This window comes from Talaromyces atroroseus, assembly GCF_001907595.1.
Source record: "Talaromyces atroroseus strain IBT 11181 chromosome Unknown scaffold_13, whole genome shotgun sequence".
Taxonomy (NCBI): Eukaryota; Fungi; Ascomycota; class Eurotiomycetes; order Eurotiales; family Trichocomaceae; genus Talaromyces; species Talaromyces atroroseus.
In genome coordinates this window covers 397,858-418,396 of record NW_017971445.1, presented here as the reverse complement: position 1 = coordinate 418,396, position 20,539 = coordinate 397,858, and the positions used below count along the sequence as shown (strand labels likewise).

The following is a 20,539-nucleotide window of genomic DNA, read 5'->3' as shown; positions in this document are numbered from 1 at the left end:
GATCCATCTCTAGGTTGCATCTTTGTTTTGGTACTAGCTACCTAGGTAGGTAAATAGGAAATATAGGTATCATATAAATGTTCTTGTAATTGAGTTCTGTATGAAGCGCTTGAAAATCTGCTGTGATAGAAAATGAAGCCGAAGAGAGAAGATGGCACGTTGTATATCAGCGCCCCAGCCTGGGAGTGGACGTGAAGACATCGAGTCGGTACATTGGTAACAGTGAGGATATAGCTCAATTAGTCTCATTGCAGTGAGAATAATCCACATCAGCCTTGTGTCCTTTCAGGCCTTGGTCGAGTCAGAGTAGGAAGTTTTTGTATGGTGGAACTGCCATATAAGGAAGGGCGACAGTGCCAAGAGATTCGGCGGCCACGCCGAGGAAGCAGCTTGGGCTAACGTCAGCAATTTCCCAACGCCATCCCGAAGCATCCCCCAGCATACTCACATACTCACGCATGCTGTGCGCCATCTCTGGACTGCTCGACTGCTATGCTTTGGTGTGCGACCTTCGCCTTTGATACTTCGACACTTTATATCCCGCCGCCTTCTCACCACACCCTCGTGCCAGAGGGGCACATCGCTTGACTTTGTTTGCATGCCCAACTAACCGACCATGGCATCTTATGTTGGCCACTCAAGCTAATCTTCAGCCATTCCCTTTCGATATTTTGCACTCGGCCGATACGGATTGCAATCGGTTTACACTTCTGAAAGTCTTGCGGCATCTATAATCATCGCGTCAAGTGTGCACGGCGCGCCCAGGAGGCGTTCAGACAATGACGCAAAACTTCGAGAAGTCGGTCAAAGGGGCCACTAAGATCAAAGTAGGCCTGCCACCATCAATTCTCTCTATGTGTACGATTTGCCTGACAGGCATTGACTGATTGCTATCTTCACAGCTTGCGCCCCCCAAATCCAAGTATATCGAACATATCCTGCTAGCGACGCGCAGCGGAGAAGCCGGCGTGGGAGAAATCTTCCGGACGTTACAGTTTCGATTGCGCGATTCAACATGGACCATTGTTTTTAAATCCCTGATTGTTCTTCATTTGATGATACGAGAAGGGGCGGAGAATATCACTCTTGAATACCTTTCCGAGAATCCCCGGAAGGTCGCTATCAGCAGTTTCTCGGAAGGCAAGTCAAGGAACCAATGGAGAATTCTATCCCCATGCTAACCTCCGTTTAGTGCAAGCTCAGGGACATAATATCCGAAGATATTCTGACTATCTCATTTCCCGCGCCAAGGCATTCGCTGATACTAAAACCGATTACGTGCGAGGTGGCCAAGGCCGATTAAAGCGATTGACTGTCGATAAGGGCTTGCTAAGAGAAACAGAAGTGGTACAGAGGCAAATCAAGGCATTGCTCAAATGTGATGTATGTGGACTTCCTCCTTTTGATCAGTACGGGTAACCGCCGCTGACCATTTTGATCAGCTTCTCACCGATGAAGTTGAGAATGAAATCACGTTAACGGCATTCCGGCTGTTGACCATGGACTTACTGGCTCTCTATTCTGTTATGAACGAGGCGACAATCAATGTTTTAGGTACCTTCCTGTGTTATACCTCGCATATACGACGTTTGAATGCTAATTATACGCCAGAACATTATTTTGAGATGTCCCGCCCCGATAGCGAACGCGCATTGAAAATATACAAGACTTTTAGTTCTCAGACAGAGGAGGTCGTGAAATTCCTTGGTGTTGCTCGACACTTCGAGTATGCTACGCGGCTAGAAATTCCGAACCTTAAACATGCCTCAACCGATCTCACGCAACTACTGGAGGACGATTTGAAAGATCCCGACTTTGATCTACGGCGAAGAGAGTATCAATTACAGAGAGGGGCTAAACAAGCAGGCCGAGGTGTTTCTACTTCCGCTGGCAGGTCACCAGTGCTGCCCAAAAAAGATACAATTTCAAGTTCATCCAACAGACCACAGACAGCCCCCGCACCGAAGACGGAGACCAAAGCCCCAGCCACTGACCTTATCGATTTTTTTGATTCCATTGAGCCGAATCAGCCGCAACCCACAAATGCACCTGTGCAACAGCAGCCAAATTTTCAACAAGCCGGCTTTGGCCAGGCAATGTTCCAAACGCAATCAACTGGCTTTCCCGCCCAACAAAATGGGTTTATGCCCCAAGCTCAACCAGGCTTTTACCAACAGCAAACTGGGTTTGCGGGTGGTTATAATCAGAACAGCACAAATCCCTTCGCTCAAGTGCAGCCACAACCACAACCACAGCTCACACCGCAGCAACTGCAACCTCAGTCCACAGGAGTCGGTTTCGGTGGGTACGGACCTCAATCGTATGGCTTTCAGAACACACTATCAGTCATCCCACAGGATGGCGTCGCAACATTCCCTCAGCAGCAAGCCTCGACGACTGCGTCACCGTCTCAGCAGATGACGAACCCTTTCCGAACATCTATGCTCATAACAAGTCAAACCGGTGCAGTTGGCGGTTTCGGTCAGCAGCAACAGGCCGCTCAACCGTTGACACGCCAGAATACAAACCCATTTTCCAAGAGATTGTCCACTGCTGTTCCGTCGAATCCCCCCCCCATCCCGTCTTCTTTCCAGCAGAATCAAACTGCTGCGCAGCCACTTCAACCACAGCGCACAGGAACCAATCCATTCGCAAAACAATCGCCATCCCCCCAAGTCAATCTGCAACCATTACAACCTAACCCAACGGGAAGCACAAATCCATTCCGCCAAAGTGCGTTCATCAATCAACAGTCTGGCCAGGGATGGCAAGTGGGCGGACAGCAGGGAACAATGGGTGGTCTAGAACGACTTGGCACGGTGCCGGTGTTCCCTCGACCGGGATTTACATAATAATTAGTTGAAAGGGCATAAAGAACAGTGAATGCTTTGAACACCTTTTAACTTCTCCATCTGGTGCAAATGAAAAGGCGTGGCTTCAGACCCTTCGCTTTTGAACAGCGCTTTTTTGTCTATTTTCTCTTTCTCTTCTGCCGAGCATATATAATAGCTTTTTCATTCTGATTTCTCATGTGCATACTTCATTAACTTTACCCAGATTTTCTCTAGATACATACATATTCTTAGTCGCTGTCATACTTATGTTTTCAGCACTACTAATGGAGGAACTTTGATTTGAATTTTAAATTTTGATAGTCCGTATTTATATTGACATATTAGTCTATTGGCTGGTAGGATGCTAACTAATACCCTATACTCGTTTCACCGCAATGTTGCGGTGTGTTGTTCATTGGACATATTAGTGTATAGTGCCTAGTCTACTTTCGCCTGCTTTGACGAGGCTGGAAACACCCCAGCGAGGCTAATGTACAATAACTAGGTAGCTAGCGTCTTGGTGCTCGTATTCTTCAAATTGCATAAATGAATAATAGTGAGTTCTCCTATATAATGAGGAGAAAGCAAGCTTGACAGCGTTATCCAATGGATGTCAGAGGAGTTAAGAACATTCGTTTCACTAGAGTTAAAAAGGTCAGAATAATATTGAAATAAAAAGGCTGAGAACAAAGCAAAGGCGAATTGAAATCAAGAATTTTAAAATGAAGCATAATGCATAACTACATCCGTTAGGGCTAGGGCTTTCGAAGCACTGACCCTGCCAGGAGCGAGACTGGACACAACAAACACACCAAACATAACCTCGTCACTAAACATGCTGGCCTTGAGCCTCAACACGACGAGTACCTTCTAAGTGCAGGCAACCTCGAAATTCAAGAAATCATGTTTCTAAGATGAATGTGCCGCTTCACATCCTTCACGTTCGAAGCACAGCATCCATTTTGAGGATCCTCATTACGGAAATCGCTTGGACATAGAGATGCCATTCGTTATCGAGATCTCGCCAGAAAGAAGAATCCAAGCTAGAAATGCTGAAGGCAAGCTTGACCGGCCGTTCTGTATGGTGACTGAACCAACGAGCAATCCTACGCAGTCGTTCCTCATCTTCAACACCAATCATCTCGGAATCTCGCAATTCCTCCAGTCTAGTCTTGCTGAGCCATGTGAGATCATGATGTCTGACTCCATCTTCATATCTGTAGCTCCTGGAAAGCAGCTTAGATAGCCACGCGATATGGGGGGTAAAGAGTTCATTTAACCAGATGAAGGTGCTGACAATGACAGCTAATATCTCCCTGCCCGAGAACCGGTCAATATCAGATTCATGTGGAGTGGACCCAATGGAAAAGACGATATAATCCATCACACGAACCGACACACGGGGTGGGTAATTTCCATATGATCTCATGGTGGCTTCCTTCATGTCGAGAGGACTTGATTCCAGGTGATCATATATATCTCCCAGACTAATGGGGTTGTCGAGTCCTCGAAATTTTAACAGGCGCTGCAACCCTTCTAAAGGGCCAATGTCTGCTTCTTGATGGTGGTATTGTTTAACCAACCTGGACAAGCAAACGCCTAGTTGATGGAAATTCTCAAAGGAACCGCAATCAAGTTCTTCCTTTTGATCACTTTCATTTATGGCAAGATCGGCAAGATCAGTGGTAACGCCCACCAATCCGCTAAGATTATCGAGCAGTTGGAGTTGTTTGAGTGTGACCGAACCTGAACGCCCTTTGTAGACAATATCATGCTCCAGCTTAGCGAAGGCATGTTGAAATGCTAATGGCACCTGGATTTCAACTCGTGTGTACTCCCCGAACGATTGCAATTCCAAGTCTTCCTTCCTCCGACGAGCGACATAATGATTTGCAGAGTACCAATTGTGTTTTCGTGAGAAGAGACTCGTCGCAGTCGTCGGAGTATCCTGTTTTGGGGCGTATTTCTCAATATTTACCTCCCTATAGAGAATGGAATGAACGGCGATTTGATCTGTCAACGTTTTCACAACAATCCGAACGCCAGCGAGGTCTTGAATGTCATGCAGAATTGCTTCCCTATCTTTATAAATATAGGGGTTGGGCTTAGACCTCTGATTGAGTTTGTTGGCCAGACTCTTTTCCTTCTTAGCTCGGTACGTTACTTCGGCCTCAATACCCCGAGATTCCAGAGCTCTTCTGCACTTGTCAGCCACCGCCTTAGCGAAATTATGATAGTAGTGGATGGATTCATTCCAGCCCCTCAGGAAATCAGAAATCACTTTGGATGATTCCTCAGAACCCATGGTATCCATGCTGCGCTCGCCTGAAATTGGCTATGAAAACAAAGTTGTTAGTTATCGTGCAATGGCTTTGGATTTCGAAAATTGACAACCCGAAGTTGGCAGTACTTATCAGTCATAGAGATGAGCCTCAGAGATCAAGCGGTGAACAGTATACATATTATGCATACCATCCAAGAAAAAACACATGGCAAGGCTGAAGAACTGGGCCGCACGGCTGCTTTAGTGGCATCCATGACAGCGAGTGAGTATATGGTCGATTGGCTGTATATCCACCACGCAATCTTACATAGCTGCAAGTAATATCATGAGATCGTGTACTAACTGGTTAGCCTTGCAGATGAATGTCAATTTTCTTGTATTTGAGCTGGAATGCCGCTATCAGGAATGAAAATTCTTCGAACCACCGCCCAAAAGGTGTTGCAACCATCTTGAGAGGGATAGTCGAGCAAATCAAGGCACGCCAGATACATCCCAGAGCAGGAAAAAGAATGCACCATTACGAGTCATACGTTGCTGCCCAAAGCCAAAACAATCCCTGTTTTGCAAATATTCAGCGCTTTCTTGCCGAGTCGACTCCTGAACGAGATACATGCCGAATAGCAAGCTTCGATTTCGTATGCAACGACGCGGGAAGCGCGGACCTGCGATATTGTTTGCTACAGCCGGAGGATTTGGTATCAGCGGTTTGTCCTTTGGAGGATGGTTTGAAAGGCCGGATACTAGTTGTGGAGGACCTCTCGCGCGATGTGGTCAACACGCTAGGGTCGACGCTTGAGATTGACCCCCTCTTCTTTGCGCTGCACATTCATGCACCCTACCGAGCCATTAGCGCTCAGACACCAAACCTGGCAATGCTACCCTCAAGGATCCGACGCCAAAACTATGTAAGCGTCCAGTATCATCGACCACTCGAACTTCCGCCACAGTTCGGGCCGGAGCGAAAATTGGTTCGCGCAACGAATGTGTGCAGGAAAGTGGCGGTCTTGCCGCCTACTCGCAATACCTGTATTGGCCTAGTGCAGCATTGCTGTTCTATCTACTTCTGCGAGAAGACAGAGAACCGTGCCTATTGGCTATGTGAGTGATAACGTAGCATCTGCACATGCCTCGACCATTACAATGCTAACACTATCATTCAGGTTTAATACTAGCGGACCCGCCTATTTCCCATAACCGGCTTTTAATATCAGAAAATGAAAATGATCGCAAGAGTGGCGTTAATCTCAGTATTGATATCAAGCACTTTCTTCGTGGATACGAGGACTTCTTGAGCCCTGTTCCAGTAAACCCCAGAATGGCGGCAATGCAGACACTCTCCCGTGAAGGCCTCCTGGGGGATTTGCTGTATTTCTGGACTCGAGAATTGCCAGCCAATCTTGATCTAGATAATCCAACGTTGCTCTCCTTGAGTGTGTATCCGTTGAAAATTGTTGCGGCTGAATGGAACAACTACCTGGCGGTCATGAGCTACCATATCAAGAAATATGAATACCTAATTCAAGGCCAGCAAGTCGATACACAAGACCTGGATAAATTGAATATCGATCTTGATAGCCTTCAAACTTGGCGCCGCCGAAGCCTTGCATCACAGCAGAAAATCGCTGCCATCAAGCTGTTTCTGGAGCATCAAGCAAAGAACAGGGATAAGGAGTATTCCGAAGACATTGAAGACTTATCAGTCGACTTTACCTCTATAGAGAGGAATCTGAATCGTTACTCTGAACTCCTTGAAAGCATGTTGCCTATTGTAATGTCGCTGTTTCAAGTTTCGGATAGTCGTCGGTCCTTTCTAGAGGCAGCAAATGTGAGCCGGCTTACCTTTTTGGCATTTGTTTTCGTCCCCCTGAGCTTTACGAGCAGTCTATTTAGCATGAATTCGGACATTGCACCTGGTGGTCGTAACTTCTGGATATATATTGTCGTCGCAATATTGATATCGGCAATAGTGTTCTTGCTCGCCCGTCTACCTGCGAACTCGTTTCGTTGGATTATGACTCGATTCAGAGATCCTCGACAAGGGATTTCACCGGTGTAAAGGTTAATTATTCAATTATGGCATAGATGGAGCGACATGATTTACATGAAACTCCAAGAAAAGATGTGACTTTTTCTCACGACTTGGGGCAAATGCTCTTTATCATACACGGAATATGACAGGCCATCAATCCAAAGCATTAAACAATATCGTCCTTTGATCTCTAACGGGTTACAGACGAAAAAGTTAAAGGCGTTGAGTGATTAGCTGATTGGGTCATATTTGAGTTTGGAAGACTTTCCTTTCTCGGTAATTTTTATGATGGGCTGCCATTGGTCGATCCTCTGAACAGTAACCCTAACTATAAAATAACATCGTTTTTTAAAAAGAACTCTTCAAAGAACACGACGACAAACTAAAACACTTTGTTCTTTTTTCTATCCCCAAAATTTTGAATCGCAAAAAATTCGCACCAGTGAATCAACAACCTAATTATCTCCGCCATAGACAAACCCATCTCAATCCAACTGAACAAAGTAAGCCGGACTTAATATAGGCCGATACTTCTGAACACTCGCCGCACGAAACCCTGTTCTTCTTCCGAGTCCTCTTTTGGCGTTGAAGGGTCGAAATTGCTTGCCACTGTGATCCGACATCATTAGCACCATATCCAATAGACTATGCCTCCAAGTCTCTACCTGATTGGAACATCCAATATCGACGTTATAGTAGTGTTCATGGTATACTCACCAAGGTCTTTGCATTGTTTTGAGACTTTGAAGGTGTCCCAGCAGGGCACAACATTCTCCGCTCCCAGCAATTTCTCACAATCTTTCAAAAACCTAGCACAGAAGAAATAATAATCGAGCTCCTGTACCCCTTTGTCTTGCGCAAATGTCCTGATATCTCTCAAAACCCGTGCTTTGGATTTATCTTGGATCTTGTCTGTCTGGGCCTGTATGAACAGTAGCTGAACATCGGTGATATCGCATGCATAGCAATAGTCGGACTCTAGATGATTGTGGCTGATGGCCGGCATGTCGAAGTGAAAAGTGTGTTTGTCTTTTGAAACTTGGGGCCTGCGGTCTGACGACGTTAGTTGACTATCATCAATGGCGGTATCAGTCTTCTAAAGAAACAAGAAAAAAGAGTTTTGGAAGGAAATGGAAGCATACAACAAGTTGGTAAATAAAATAAAAAGAAAAAGAAAGAAAAATAAAAACATCCAAAAATCTTAACTATACCTCGTAGAAGTTTGACTGAGATAATCTAGAGAAGAAATATCTTCCCTCCGAAGGCACTTCAACCCCCTTTTATACCTAGATACGTCAACGTCGCCGGGGGGTGATTGAAGCTGGACTAGTTAGATTCAGCAATATTTAGGCAACATATCGAGTCTCCACAAATATGAGAGAATCCTTAGCATCTCGCTTAGAGTTCTTCGAAATCCCGGTCCAGTCCTTAACAACCAACTCGTTATAGGCGGAAATACCATACACATAGTAGCAATTAGCCATATTACCAACAATTAGAATATCAGATACATCACATTTCACTCATAGTTAGCTTGTTTTAGATTTCTAAACTAGAAATACTATTTTAGCTTGTGGCGTGTTCACAATAGTGCGCCATACTTGATCTACTAAGAATGCCTTGAAGAGAAATCTAGACTTCTATTTGTATAGTAGGTAGGTTTTGATAAACTAAATAACTTGATTGTATTAAGTTTAAGCTTGTATTTAGTAGCTAGCAACTAGTAATAGAGAAGATTGAATGGGTTCAAAAATGTGTTGCCCTCAAAATTTATGAGCCAATACGAATCCTGCATGCATAAAGGGATCGACCCGATAACACGACGCACGTTCACCCGAGCTAGACCCGTACCTTACAGTAAAGCCGTCGCGAACAGTGGGTATGAGCATGGGTATGAACATGGATTCCTTTGGATTCCCTTGGGTTCCTTTGTACAAGGAACGGTTAACGACTCTCGAACATACCTAGGTACTGTACACACAATGGGGTTGTAGCCACTACGCACCAAAGAGTCACCCGCACGCCAAAGAGACCCCTCTTCTTTGCTTTCCTTTTCTTGTGAAGTAACTAGTCTAGTTTTATTAATATCTCTAGCTAAGGTATTTGTTGAAAAATACGTACGTTTCTGTTGAGTGTGGGATTACAAAGACGTGTGTCCTCCGTGCCCTAAGCCCTAATGAACTACATCTAGAAATGATACTCACAACAAAGCAGAAAAGTAAACAAAGTGCATGTCTTCTTACCACGGGCTGATCACAAGGGAGAGTCTCGATATGAATTCACTATGGGCCCAAATTTCCCACTTAGATAGCTTCAATATGGAGCCTGCCAAGTTGCTAGGGCATTGCGTTCTAATAAATATTTTATTCATCGTCTCTAACAGCATAAATCTAAGCCATTCATAAACTCCACCCTATTATGCTTGATGTGTTCCAGAAAAGGCAATACGCACGTAGTCAGCTTTGACGGTTGCCTAACACCTCGTATCTCTGTCGCCCGGGCAAATCGCCTAGCTCCAAGGTATACGGAATATGTAAACGGAGTACTCCATACTGATGATCGAGAGTAAGATTCGTGTCTCGGCCCAGCGCGCTTTAATTTTACCTCCGTTCTTTGACTGTCGTTCTCTTCTGAACACAGACTTGACGTGTGGCGATATTTTAGATCGTCCTTTCCGGATTGCCCGGTCCGGGAAAAAACAGAAATTACTGTCATTATACTCTATGAAGATCATTATATGAAAAGTATGTACGTTGTACAATCTAGCCCCTACGATCCGGCGTCTCCACGCCGTCTGTGCACACGGATGTAGCTTTTTCGTAACTTGTGCTCCGTACAGCTTATGTTCGAGATCCGAAAAGACATAGCCAGGTCTATTAACCAGCAATTTCAAATGTTGACCAGCTTCGCCTCCACTGCCCAGTGAATTAGCAATTCTTCAGCGCCATGCTGTGGCCAAGCGCAATTCTCTCCAACTTTGATTCATCGTACTAGAATAAGCTGCTTACAGTAGAACTAGTTGAAATGAACTCGGATGTTTCACGTACGCACAAATTCCGCGAGGCCATCAGCCGCCCAGCAGCACAAAAGCTACTGCCTACTATTACGTTGGATAGTTCCGCATTGACCAGGCCAAGACTTTCATAACTGATGCTCTGCACCTTCAGCTGGGCTCTTGTTGCTACGGCTACACAGCTGAAACTAGCTGCTGTAGGCGGAACAAGGCCCCATCCCCAATTTTTCGCGGATATCACCAGCTTCAGCTCCGCTCATAACGCCACCAGTGCCCAGGGGCTTCGTCAACTTTGTCGATGTCCTCACCAGCGTCAGGATGCTCCGAATACCGACAACCGGCCAGCATATCCGAGAGTATCGAACCCTTCAACAGCAAAGTCTTGGCACAGGTGGCAACATCTTAGTGATATTAGTTCACTTTCAAGCTATGCGGTTTGCAGTGAGTATTTGATAGGAAGCTTTTAGAAGCAAAATGAATGGTAACCCTTGAGGACCAGATGGGATAGGTTTGTCGAGATACCGTGGATGAAAATGGCTTCTTGCTGGGTAGGAGTATCTAATTGGCCGCTAGATTTTATTAGACCATGCTAATTCGCTTTTCCTGATTGCCGGAGGCCTTTTTCTATAGTTTCATGACTTCATTCCCGCGGTGCCTCAAGCATACTCCAATTGTCCTCAGCGCCTATGATCCAAAAACAGACACGTATCGCAAAGGCTTTTCTCATCGAGCTCCTACCAATACACACACACACACACACACACAAAAGCTGAGTCAACGAATGACTTAATATGATTACTCTCCCTTTTTCCCACTTGGTTTAAGGTTAACCAATTATCTCGCCTCAAAGGGATAAATTGGACGAACAAATTGTTCGTTTAATTTCAGGATCCAAACCGAAATCAAACATCCCTAAAGACTACAAGATCCGAAGATGAGACTTTGGCAGACGATAGTTCTGCTGTTATCTAACCTAGTGTGCTTCTAACTACTTAGCTAAACGTCGCACATGCTTCATCAGGACCGAGACTTCTAACAACGGAATATTGACCGGTAAGCCATCAAGAAGGGATCCCTTGATGAGCAGATAGATAAGTAGAATTATTTGATATCTTCAGAAGTTGGGATGAGCCGACCATAACCAGTCGTCGTGAATAGTGTTACAAAGCCACACCAAACGAGGCATGGAATCAGAAGGACACCACGTTGGCACCGCAATGTTGAAAAATGTAAGGTTCTCATGTCTTCCATCGATGCTTGTGTCTTCCTTGCTAAGGCTGACTATGTTGCTTAGATCGAAACTCCTTTCTAATTATTGCCTGCACTCGAACTTATGTCAAAATCTATTCGACACATAGGAAGGTATGTGTATTCAGTCTGCCTGCTTCACTTCAGTTCAGCAAAACTAACATAACCATGTTTCTCTTTGGCAACCATGGTTGATCACACCGCCTCTTCTATAGAAACTCGCGTCAAGAAGTTTCTTGAGCAAGTCAATGAGGCTCATGATCCAGAGTTCAAGTTGGTATGTTACGCACAATGATCTTTGTTACTGTCTATATCGTGAAGCTAATTTGAATGGTTGGATAATAGCGTGTTGCTCGCTCCCTTGGTCTTGTTACTCCTCTAAGCCCGCTATCATCCCCAAGCCTCCCAATCTCACCCCTGCCGAAGCGACTCGTTTCGATGAACTCTATCTTCAGCGCAATGGACTTATTCATGAGCGCACCATACTCAAAGAGCAAAAGGCGGGTCTCAATAATGAGTTCATCTTCAACTCTTGAAGCTTTGACTGGGGGAACAAAGGAAGTTTGATCAATAACCTCAAGACTAATCTTCCGTGTTTCAACATTGCAGAGCCAACAGGGTGTTCTTGTGAATCCATGCCTCGTTCAGCGTGGCTTTGTATCACCATTAACGACGATTGTGAAGAGCGAGATGCTCATTGACAGAGAGTAGTTTCCAAAGAGATGACCGGGACTTGTGTGTGGTGGTTTATAGAGGAGTTCCATGGAGTTGGAAAAATAAGGAAAAGGCACTGGGAGGGATGAATGCTGAGTAGAGTCACATGACTAAAGAAATAGCGCAAGGAACAATGAATTACTCCCATGGCAACAGCCTAGAACACTGCAAAGGACGTCCACCGGCTCAGCAAAGACATATTCATCATATTTACATTGATATTCTTTGTTTGTCCTTTACCACCTGGACAATATCTCCAGGAAATGTTGGGCGAATAAAGCAGAGTAAGCGAGCATTCTACTTCAAACAACTCCTGCATATGACCCGTTGCAGGTGCCAGAATCCTAATAAGATACCCTGAGCACATCGGTCTCAACTCATTACTGCAGACTTGATCACATCTTAGTTCATCGGGCAAATAGTGTGCGAATAAGTCAGTCATGTATATATAAGGATGTTTCTAGTATCTATTATATGATTGGGGAAGCTTCTTGCGCAAAGTCTTGTTAACAACGGATTCGGAACGCTGTATTAGCTAGTATTGAGAATACTATATAATCTGCATATCTAACTAAAGAGAATATTCAGGGGTTACTTGAGGCCATATTTATGATTAGAATAGGGGTCAACTAAGACATGTATCTAATGCCTATTCTGGCTAATTAGGTGTATCTCTGTGAAATATGGTGTTGGTTGTGGATTATATGCTGTATTTAGAATAATGGTTATAATCTGCTGTTATATCTCTCTAATGTATAATCTAAAATAGGAAAGAATAAAACAAAAGAAAAAAGTAATATCTAATAATCTGTATAGAAATATAGTATTAAGAAGCAATAAAAAAAGTAATAAATTTAAAAATTAAATTAAGAACTAATAAAAAGAGAAGAAAAGATATAGAAAGTTATACTAGCTAGTTATTTTATTGAATAAGCTATCTTCCTAGATCTAATAAAGATTCCTTATATTAGACATCTTATTAGTGCTAATAAGGTTTTTAATTAAGCTAAAATTTAATATAATAATTTATATTAATTAATTCTAAGTACTTAATAAAGGCTTTATACTTCTTAATTAAGAGAGATTTAATAAGGTTATTAGTAGTTATATTATTAGTATTAATCTAATATATATTAATCTATTAATCTTGCACTTTTTCACGTAGTTAGTAATTATAAATATTAATATAATGAAAGCGTGTTTAAATTATTTTATTTTTAATCATTAAATATATTATTTAATAATTATTGTATTTAATAGTAAGAGGACTTTATTTAATATTGAATTTAATAGCTTTAAAAAATTATTCTTATTAAAGGAGTTGTTTTCTTATATTAGATAAGGTAAGAAGCTTAGCCTTAATAGTAAATATAATAATAATTCTTTATTTCTTTAAAATCTAATTAATTAGATCTTTGAATAGCTTAAAAAGAAAGATCTTAATATTATATTAATCTAGATAATTAGTAAATGCTATATTACTTATTATATGAATTAGATTGGTTTTAAATAATCTTATAAAGTATATTATATAAAATTTTATGCAATAAAGATATAGAAGTATATAATTAATAGCCTTTATATGAATTAATATTAGATTTTATATAAATGTGCTTAAATAAGAAGTTATATAAATAATGTTAGATTTTATTATAATTACTGTATATAATATAGATCCTGTTTTTTCTTAGTAAAGTATAATTTAAGAAGACATTACTTTACTTTTATAAGATATTAATTTAATAGTAGTTATTAGTGTTATAGGTAATTTATTAATAGGTAGATTATAGTGTTTTATAATTTTTTTAATATAGAAATTCTAGTATAGATAAATAGTTCTTATATTTTTATTCTGAATAATTCTTATACTTAAGAATTATTTAATATCTTTAAATGTTTTAACTTTATATTTATTTATAATCTTTTTTTAGAATAAAGTGTAATAATATTTATTTCTTAATTTATAGAGTATTATAATATTATTAATAAAGAAGAAGATAATAAGATATTTATTTAAGTAGAGATATATCTTATCTGAGCATTATCTTATATTAAATTCTTAGAATATTTTTGTTAGTTTTTTTTATTATAGTTAAGAGGATTATTTAAGATTATAAAATATTCTTAGTAGCTTTAGTATATATTTATTTTTTCTTTTAATGTCTTTAGAAAAGTATATAAAGAAGCGTTTTTTATTAATTAGAGTATTTAGGAAGGTATTAATTATATTATACTAGCTTATTTTATATCTAAAAATAATTATAAGATATAGTAGATAATAGATTATTTTTGTACTTATTATAATAGTATAAATATTATTTTAGTTAAGCTATATATTATCTCTAATGTAGAGATGTGCCTTATAATATATTAAATAATTATTATTGTCTAGTTTATAAGTAAATACTTAATATAAGGGTAAAATCTTAATATATTTAAAATTTAGATTAATATCTGATTTTTTTATCTCTTTAAATGTTTCTTTTTTTAATAAAGTATAATATTTCTTTCTTATAGCCTTTATAAATCTTTTATAATAGGTTTGAGGTAGTTTGAAAAGATCTTTCTAATAATTTAGAATCTTAAGAAGCTTATTTTGATGTAGATATAAAGAATTATTTTTTAGTTTTTTCTAAGTATCTAATATAATATTAAAAGCAATAAAATAAGATCTTATATTTAGCTTAGTCTTTAGTTTACAATTTCTCTTGCCTTCTATAATATTAGAAGTGTTAAGTGTAGCAGAAATTTTATTATATCTAAGTATATATTTATAATTATTATATAATTAAGCTTTAGCTTAGAGTTATATATTGGTCTTAGTATTATAGTTATATAATATATTAATAGTCTCTTCTATAGGAGATAGGGATTCTAAAGTAAGCAAGTGAGTATTTCCTTAATTATATATAGATATTAGAGATTCTTTATTTTGAGTAGATTGATTTAGTAGTGAATTTAAGGGTTATTTATGTCTAAAATTAAATATCAATAGTATTAAAAGGTGTATTGAATGTAATTTCTTAAAGGCCTTTTTTTATATTTTTAAAATGGCCTACTTAATAGATTTTTATATATTTTCTAGTTCCTTAGTAATTTTCTTATCTAATTCTAATTCTTCTACTAGATTATTCTTTAAATTTAAAATAATATTAAATACTTCTTTAAACTTAATAAATTCTTATAAATTATATTATCAGATTGGTTAGAATAGATTAAAAAATATATTTTTATTAAATATAATATTATAAGTTCTATTAATAGTCTATTAATCTAGCATCTAAATTTAAAAAATATTAAAAGATTTAATTTCTATAAAATATTCTATCTTTGTATATTCTATCATCTTTTAGAGGTATAGGTGTCAGAGAATCAGAACGTCACAGCCAATGAATACGGAACGCTAACGCGTGGGAACAAAGGATTATCCGAAGATACCACTAGTGGAGCTAGGACATATTAGGATTAGAGCTATTATAGTCATTAGAGCCAGGTGTTAGTATATAGCTATGATGGATATAATCAGACTTGTCAGAGCCTAGTGTAAGGAAATAGCTATAATGGCTATAATAGAGGAAAGTTATATAAGGATATTTATTTACTATATATTTAGTTTTCTTCTATTATCTTAAATTAACTGTGATAACTTAAGTATATGATCTTTTATTAATGTGACGGGGGTTGCAAGAACGTAGCTGGGATTCGGCTTCGGCCTAGGAATAGATTCGAATATAGAACGTATATACACATATGCTCAGCAGCTAATCGCTGCTTCATGAAGGCCTGAGGCCACCTGCTATTATAAGGTGGTGTGTGCCAAGCTGCTAGTCTAATTAACGGCGGGAAGCTGGGCAAGGTTATATACCCATTATACTTTGAAGTTATTCCCAACTCTATCTAAGATTCTATCTTATAGCTATCCCTCTCTTTATAAGAGTATGTCCCTGAGCCTAAAACTTTGCAGGCTTATAGGATTTAATATATAGAATTAATAGTTTAAGTTTTGTAATAAAATTATTATTTTTAATAGAGAAATTAAAGGTAAATAATAAGTATCAGATAGAGGATTAAATACATAAAAAGTAATTAAGATTAATGCTAGTAGTAAGTATATATAAATCCTTATCTTTCTTATTCTAATTTTCTTTTTTTTTCTTTTCTCTTCTTTAGCCTCATCTTTTTTCTTGATGATAAATATTATTTTAATACTATACTTTTTTATTAAAATTTTATTAAATATGGATTTAGTATATCCTATATTATTAATTTCTTACTTTTTCTATATTAATTTAATGCTTGGGGTAATAGTAAGATAGTTTTAACTATCTTATAATTAAGTGTGGCAGTCAATTTGAAGTATTTAATTCTAATAATTTAAATCTACTCTAGCTATTCTTCTCTTTGAGAGTAGTATTTTAATATTTAAGAAAATATTAATATAATAGTAATTTGCTGTCATCAATCCTGATTTGTTCTTATATTTAGAGTATCTTATAAAAATATTGTTTATGTAGATAAATTAGCTATATAAGATAAATCATAAAATTAAGTAAATATTAATGTAGATAAATAAATAATCTAAATCTCTATATACTCCTAAGGATTCTTTAATTAAATCTCTTAGTATAATCTCTACTTCTGATACTGTGTCTAATAACTCCTAGCCCCTTATATCTCTAAAGAATAAGATAAATAATAATATTCTATATGTAGGATTTTAATACTAATAGAGTATAAGAATATATAGTTAAGTCTTTATATAAGCTTTTATATTTAGTCTACTTTTAATTCTGGGCTATTTTAAATCCTTATAATTATATTAAACAGTAATATGCTTATTATAATATTATAATTTAGTTATATATATATTATTAAATGCTTAAGTATAAGTATATTTTTATAAATATATATTTATAACTTTAGTTCAAGCATTTATATTATTAAATATTTTTTATTTTATAACTAATATTAATAGTTTATAGTATTCTAAGTCCCTATTAGACTATCTAAAGGCTTTAATTAATAAGTTTTATTAGGATTTAGTGGTAGGGAACTTTAGTAATTAATATTATATATTAGATAAAGCACTTAAAGCTTTAAACTATATATTTAGAAAATATATTATTGAGATAGACTCCAGTATTAAAACTAATAATAAAAATATAGTTTTAACTTAGCTTAATCTGCTTAAAAAGTATTTAATTATAATAATTTATACTACTTTATTAGAGAAGCTTTATTCTTACTGTTCTCATTCCTAGTTGATATATTTAATTAATAACCCTGTTAACTTTGATAGAAAAAGAAGATCTTTTTTACTTCCCCTTATTAAGTTTATTTATAGATAGATATTTATATCTAGGCCTTTAGGTTTTTAATCTTATAATCTATTTTCTTAACTTTTGCAATTAATTAGCTAAGCTTTTATTAATTATATAGTATAAGTTTTCTTTAAATCCTATAACTGATAACTCTTACTAATAGTTTATAGTATAAAATAGGTCCTATATTTATTCTTAGCTACTATAAATTAAGCTTTTCTTTATCTCTTCTTTTTTCACTTTAAATTATAAATAGTCTTGTGATTTTAAAGGTAGGTTTTGAATATAACATAATCACTGATATTCTTTTCAGATTCTCATGTGCAATCTTCTTTAAGATAATCTACCCACTTAATAAGGTATATTTTATTCTTTTTAGAGCCTTTTTTTATACGAATTTCTTTAATCTTGTATTCTCTAATATTATTTATAATAAGATCATTAAGTAAGGTTTTGTTTCTAGCTATGTCCTTGAATGGTTCTAGTAATAAGATATAGAATACCAAATACAACTATTGGTATTATGAGGGCATTTTTAGCTTATATATATTCATTCCTTATGTGTCCAGTACTTGGAAGGGTCCAATAAACTTAAAATTAAACTTCAATTTCTTTCTGCCCAGGAGGTAGATATTTATAGTTTATAACATCATCCTATTGCTAATTTAAAACTATATTGCTATGCATTTCTTATTAAAATATTTAAACTAATTCTCTAATACTTCCTCTAATAGCTTTCAAAGTTCTTCATGTTTAACTTATAATTAGGTTACCTATTTAGTTGCTAGTATTTAATTCTTTTTTATCTCTAAGGTTTCCTTATTAGAATCTATACCTAGGGGGTCCTGATTAACATTGACATAAATATCTCCCTGAAAGCCTATTAGTGCTTTAGTAGGTGATATCCTAATGGTGCTATACACACTATTATTATATATATATTAAGCTAGTGCTAACCACTATGCCCAGTCATCTTATAACGAATTGATATATAACTGAAGGTAATATTCTAATATCTGATTCTATCATTCTATTTAACCATTAGTTTGAGGGTAATAAGTTATACTAATTCTCTTTTTTATACTAAGGTGCTAACAGAGCGTTTTCTAGAATATAGCCATGAATATTATTATTTAATCACTCATGATATTTTTAGGTATAGTAAAATACTTGACTATTAATTTATATATAATCTCTGCTAGTTCTTTTACTAATATAGTGATAGATATAGGTTTATATATAATATATTTTATCAATGGTTCTATAATAACTATAATAATATTATATATTTTTCCTCTCTAATTCAAAGGTAGAAGCTCCACTATGAAATCTAAGATGACTAACTCCTAAGATTTTATAGATTTTAGTAATGGTTTTATCAGCCTGTATTCTTTATGCCATGGCATATAATTATATTGGCATTTTATACATGTTAAATAATAGTATCGAACCGCGTCATAAAGCCCTCACTAGAAATATTTTAATGATATTATTTCATATGTCTTTTCGATGCTGAAATAACCTTTTTATAGGTTATTATAATTGACTCGCAGGATTTCTTGCCTGAGTGCGTAATTATATAGCATATATACTGCGCCTTTAAATCTAAGTAGATTATCAGCTTTGATGTATTAATAGAAATGATCTACCTTTAAATTTAGATCTGCTATCTATTTTCATATATTCCTGGCTTGTATGTCTACTTACTAATAATAATAAATAATAGTAGTAAGCTCTTTAGGCATGTCCAAATAAGCTATCTTAGTCATAATAGCTGCTATTACTTTAAACCTTAATACTAAGAGTTCTAGATCTCTTGTAATACTAGCAACTATTTCTTTTTAACTACTAGATGCGTTTTGATATCTAGAGTTTAAATTATTATCAACTTAAAGAGTCTCTATTGCCTTTTTTAGATATATAAGTTCCATATTATCAAAATTATATTTATATTTAAAGGGTTCTATTTTTATTAAATAAAGTTCTTGGTTCAGTTTTTCCTTTAGCATTAACAGTAAGGTCTATTAGTCACCTTTAACTTTAATATAATCTAGTCTTCAACTTGGTATATCTATAAGATTTCTATGCTCTAGCTAATGCTTAATATTAAAATTAAACGCTGCAAGCTTCTTAATCTATTAAGCCTACCTTTAATTTAGTTTCTTTATAGTTATAAAATATTAAAGGTTATTATAATCTAAAAGGATGGTTATAGACTTATTACTATCTTCTAGATAGTATCTTTAGTATTTAAAGGCTTTGATGATGGTTAATAGCTCTTTATTATATATTTTATAATTAAGTTTAGCCAGGATTATTTTTTAAAAATAAAATGCTATTAGATATTACAATTTATTAACTTTTAACTGACTTAGGATTACTATTATAATAAAATTCAATGTATTAGTTTCCACTCTAAGTGGGATTTCTAGTTTGAAATGCTTAAGTATAAATACTTATATGAAGTGCTTTTTAAGGGTTTTAAAGGTGTTTCATGCCTCTTTAGTAAAAATAAACTTTATATTAGCTTCTCATTCTACTTTTAACCCTTTTTATATTTATTTATAATCCTTAGTCATATTTAATAATAGTGTAATAATTGTAGAGTATCTCTTGATAACCCTATAATAAAAGTTGGCAAAGTCTAAGAATTAGACTATATCCTATACATTCTTAGGTTTAGGTTATTTTTAAATAATAGTAATATATTTAAGTTTCATTTAAATGCCTTTTATTCTAACTATAAAATCTAGGAAATATACTTTATTAACTTTAAAAGCATATTTTAATAGCTTGATATATAACTTGTACTGCTATAAGTAGTCTAATATCTTATAAATATTCTTTTTGTGGGTGGCTTTATCCTTTAAATATATAATAATATTATCTAGATATGCTATATAGCTTATATTTAGAAAATTACTTAGTGCTTAGTTTATATATAATTAAAAGATTACTAGGGCATTTACCAGTCTAAATAGCATAATAGTATATTTATAATATTTATATTAAGTATGAAAAGTAGTTTTCTACTTATCTCTTTTTTTGATTTAGATGTGATGATATGCATCTTAGAGATCTAGTTGTGTAAATATT

At 36.3% G+C, this 20,539-nt stretch overlaps 5 protein-coding genes across 5 annotated transcripts, besides 5 other annotated features; 3 read left to right on the top strand and 2 right to left on the bottom strand.

The window, feature by feature from the left end:
- Window positions 1-779: 779 nt before the first annotated feature.
- Window positions 780-2,852, top strand: UA08_08186 (hypothetical protein; the record flags this gene model as incomplete). Its single annotated transcript, XM_020263082.1, has 4 exons — window positions 780-858; window positions 1,193-1,383; window positions 1,443-1,554; window positions 1,612-2,852. The coding sequence occupies 4 exons, from the start codon at window positions 780-782 to the stop codon at window positions 2,850-2,852; spliced, it is 1,623 nt and encodes a 540-aa protein (XP_020116555.1).
- A 919-nt stretch (window positions 2,853-3,771) lies between these two features.
- On the bottom strand, window positions 3,772-5,148 carry UA08_08185 (hypothetical protein; the record flags this gene model as incomplete). The annotated part of the gene is made up of 1 exon (XM_020263081.1): window positions 3,772-5,148. The coding sequence occupies one exon, from the start codon at window positions 5,146-5,148 to the stop codon at window positions 3,772-3,774; it is 1,377 nt and encodes a 458-aa protein (XP_020116556.1).
- Window positions 5,149-5,627: 479 nt separating this feature from the next.
- UA08_08184 (hypothetical protein) lies at window positions 5,628-7,174 on the top strand (the record flags this gene model as incomplete). Its single annotated transcript, XM_020263079.1, has 2 exons — window positions 5,628-6,216; window positions 6,279-7,174. The coding sequence occupies 2 exons, from the start codon at window positions 5,628-5,630 to the stop codon at window positions 7,172-7,174; spliced, it is 1,485 nt and encodes a 494-aa protein (XP_020116553.1).
- Window positions 7,175-7,661: 487 nt separating this feature from the next.
- UA08_08183 (hypothetical protein) lies at window positions 7,662-8,153 on the bottom strand (the record flags this gene model as incomplete). Its single annotated transcript, XM_020263078.1, has 2 exons — window positions 7,662-7,756; window positions 7,865-8,153. The coding sequence occupies 2 exons, from the start codon at window positions 8,151-8,153 to the stop codon at window positions 7,662-7,664; spliced, it is 384 nt and encodes a 127-aa protein (XP_020116554.1).
- A 3,045-nt stretch (window positions 8,154-11,198) lies between these two features.
- Window positions 11,199-11,244: a repeat region (Identified by RepeatMasker using a combination of RepBase library and repeat library created with RepeatScout).
- A 351-nt stretch (window positions 11,245-11,595) lies between these two features.
- On the top strand, window positions 11,596-11,944 carry UA08_08182 (hypothetical protein; the record flags this gene model as incomplete). Its single annotated transcript, XM_020263077.1, has 2 exons — window positions 11,596-11,685; window positions 11,792-11,944. The coding sequence occupies 2 exons, from the start codon at window positions 11,596-11,598 to the stop codon at window positions 11,942-11,944; spliced, it is 243 nt and encodes an 80-aa protein (XP_020116551.1).
- A 685-nt stretch (window positions 11,945-12,629) lies between these two features.
- Window positions 12,630-13,501: a repeat region (Identified by RepeatMasker using a combination of RepBase library and repeat library created with RepeatScout).
- Window positions 13,496-15,483: a repeat region (Identified by RepeatMasker using a combination of RepBase library and repeat library created with RepeatScout).
- Window positions 15,168-15,793: a repeat region (Identified by RepeatMasker using a combination of RepBase library and repeat library created with RepeatScout).
- Window positions 15,793-20,539: part of a repeat region (Identified by RepeatMasker using a combination of RepBase library and repeat library created with RepeatScout) that runs on past the window's edge.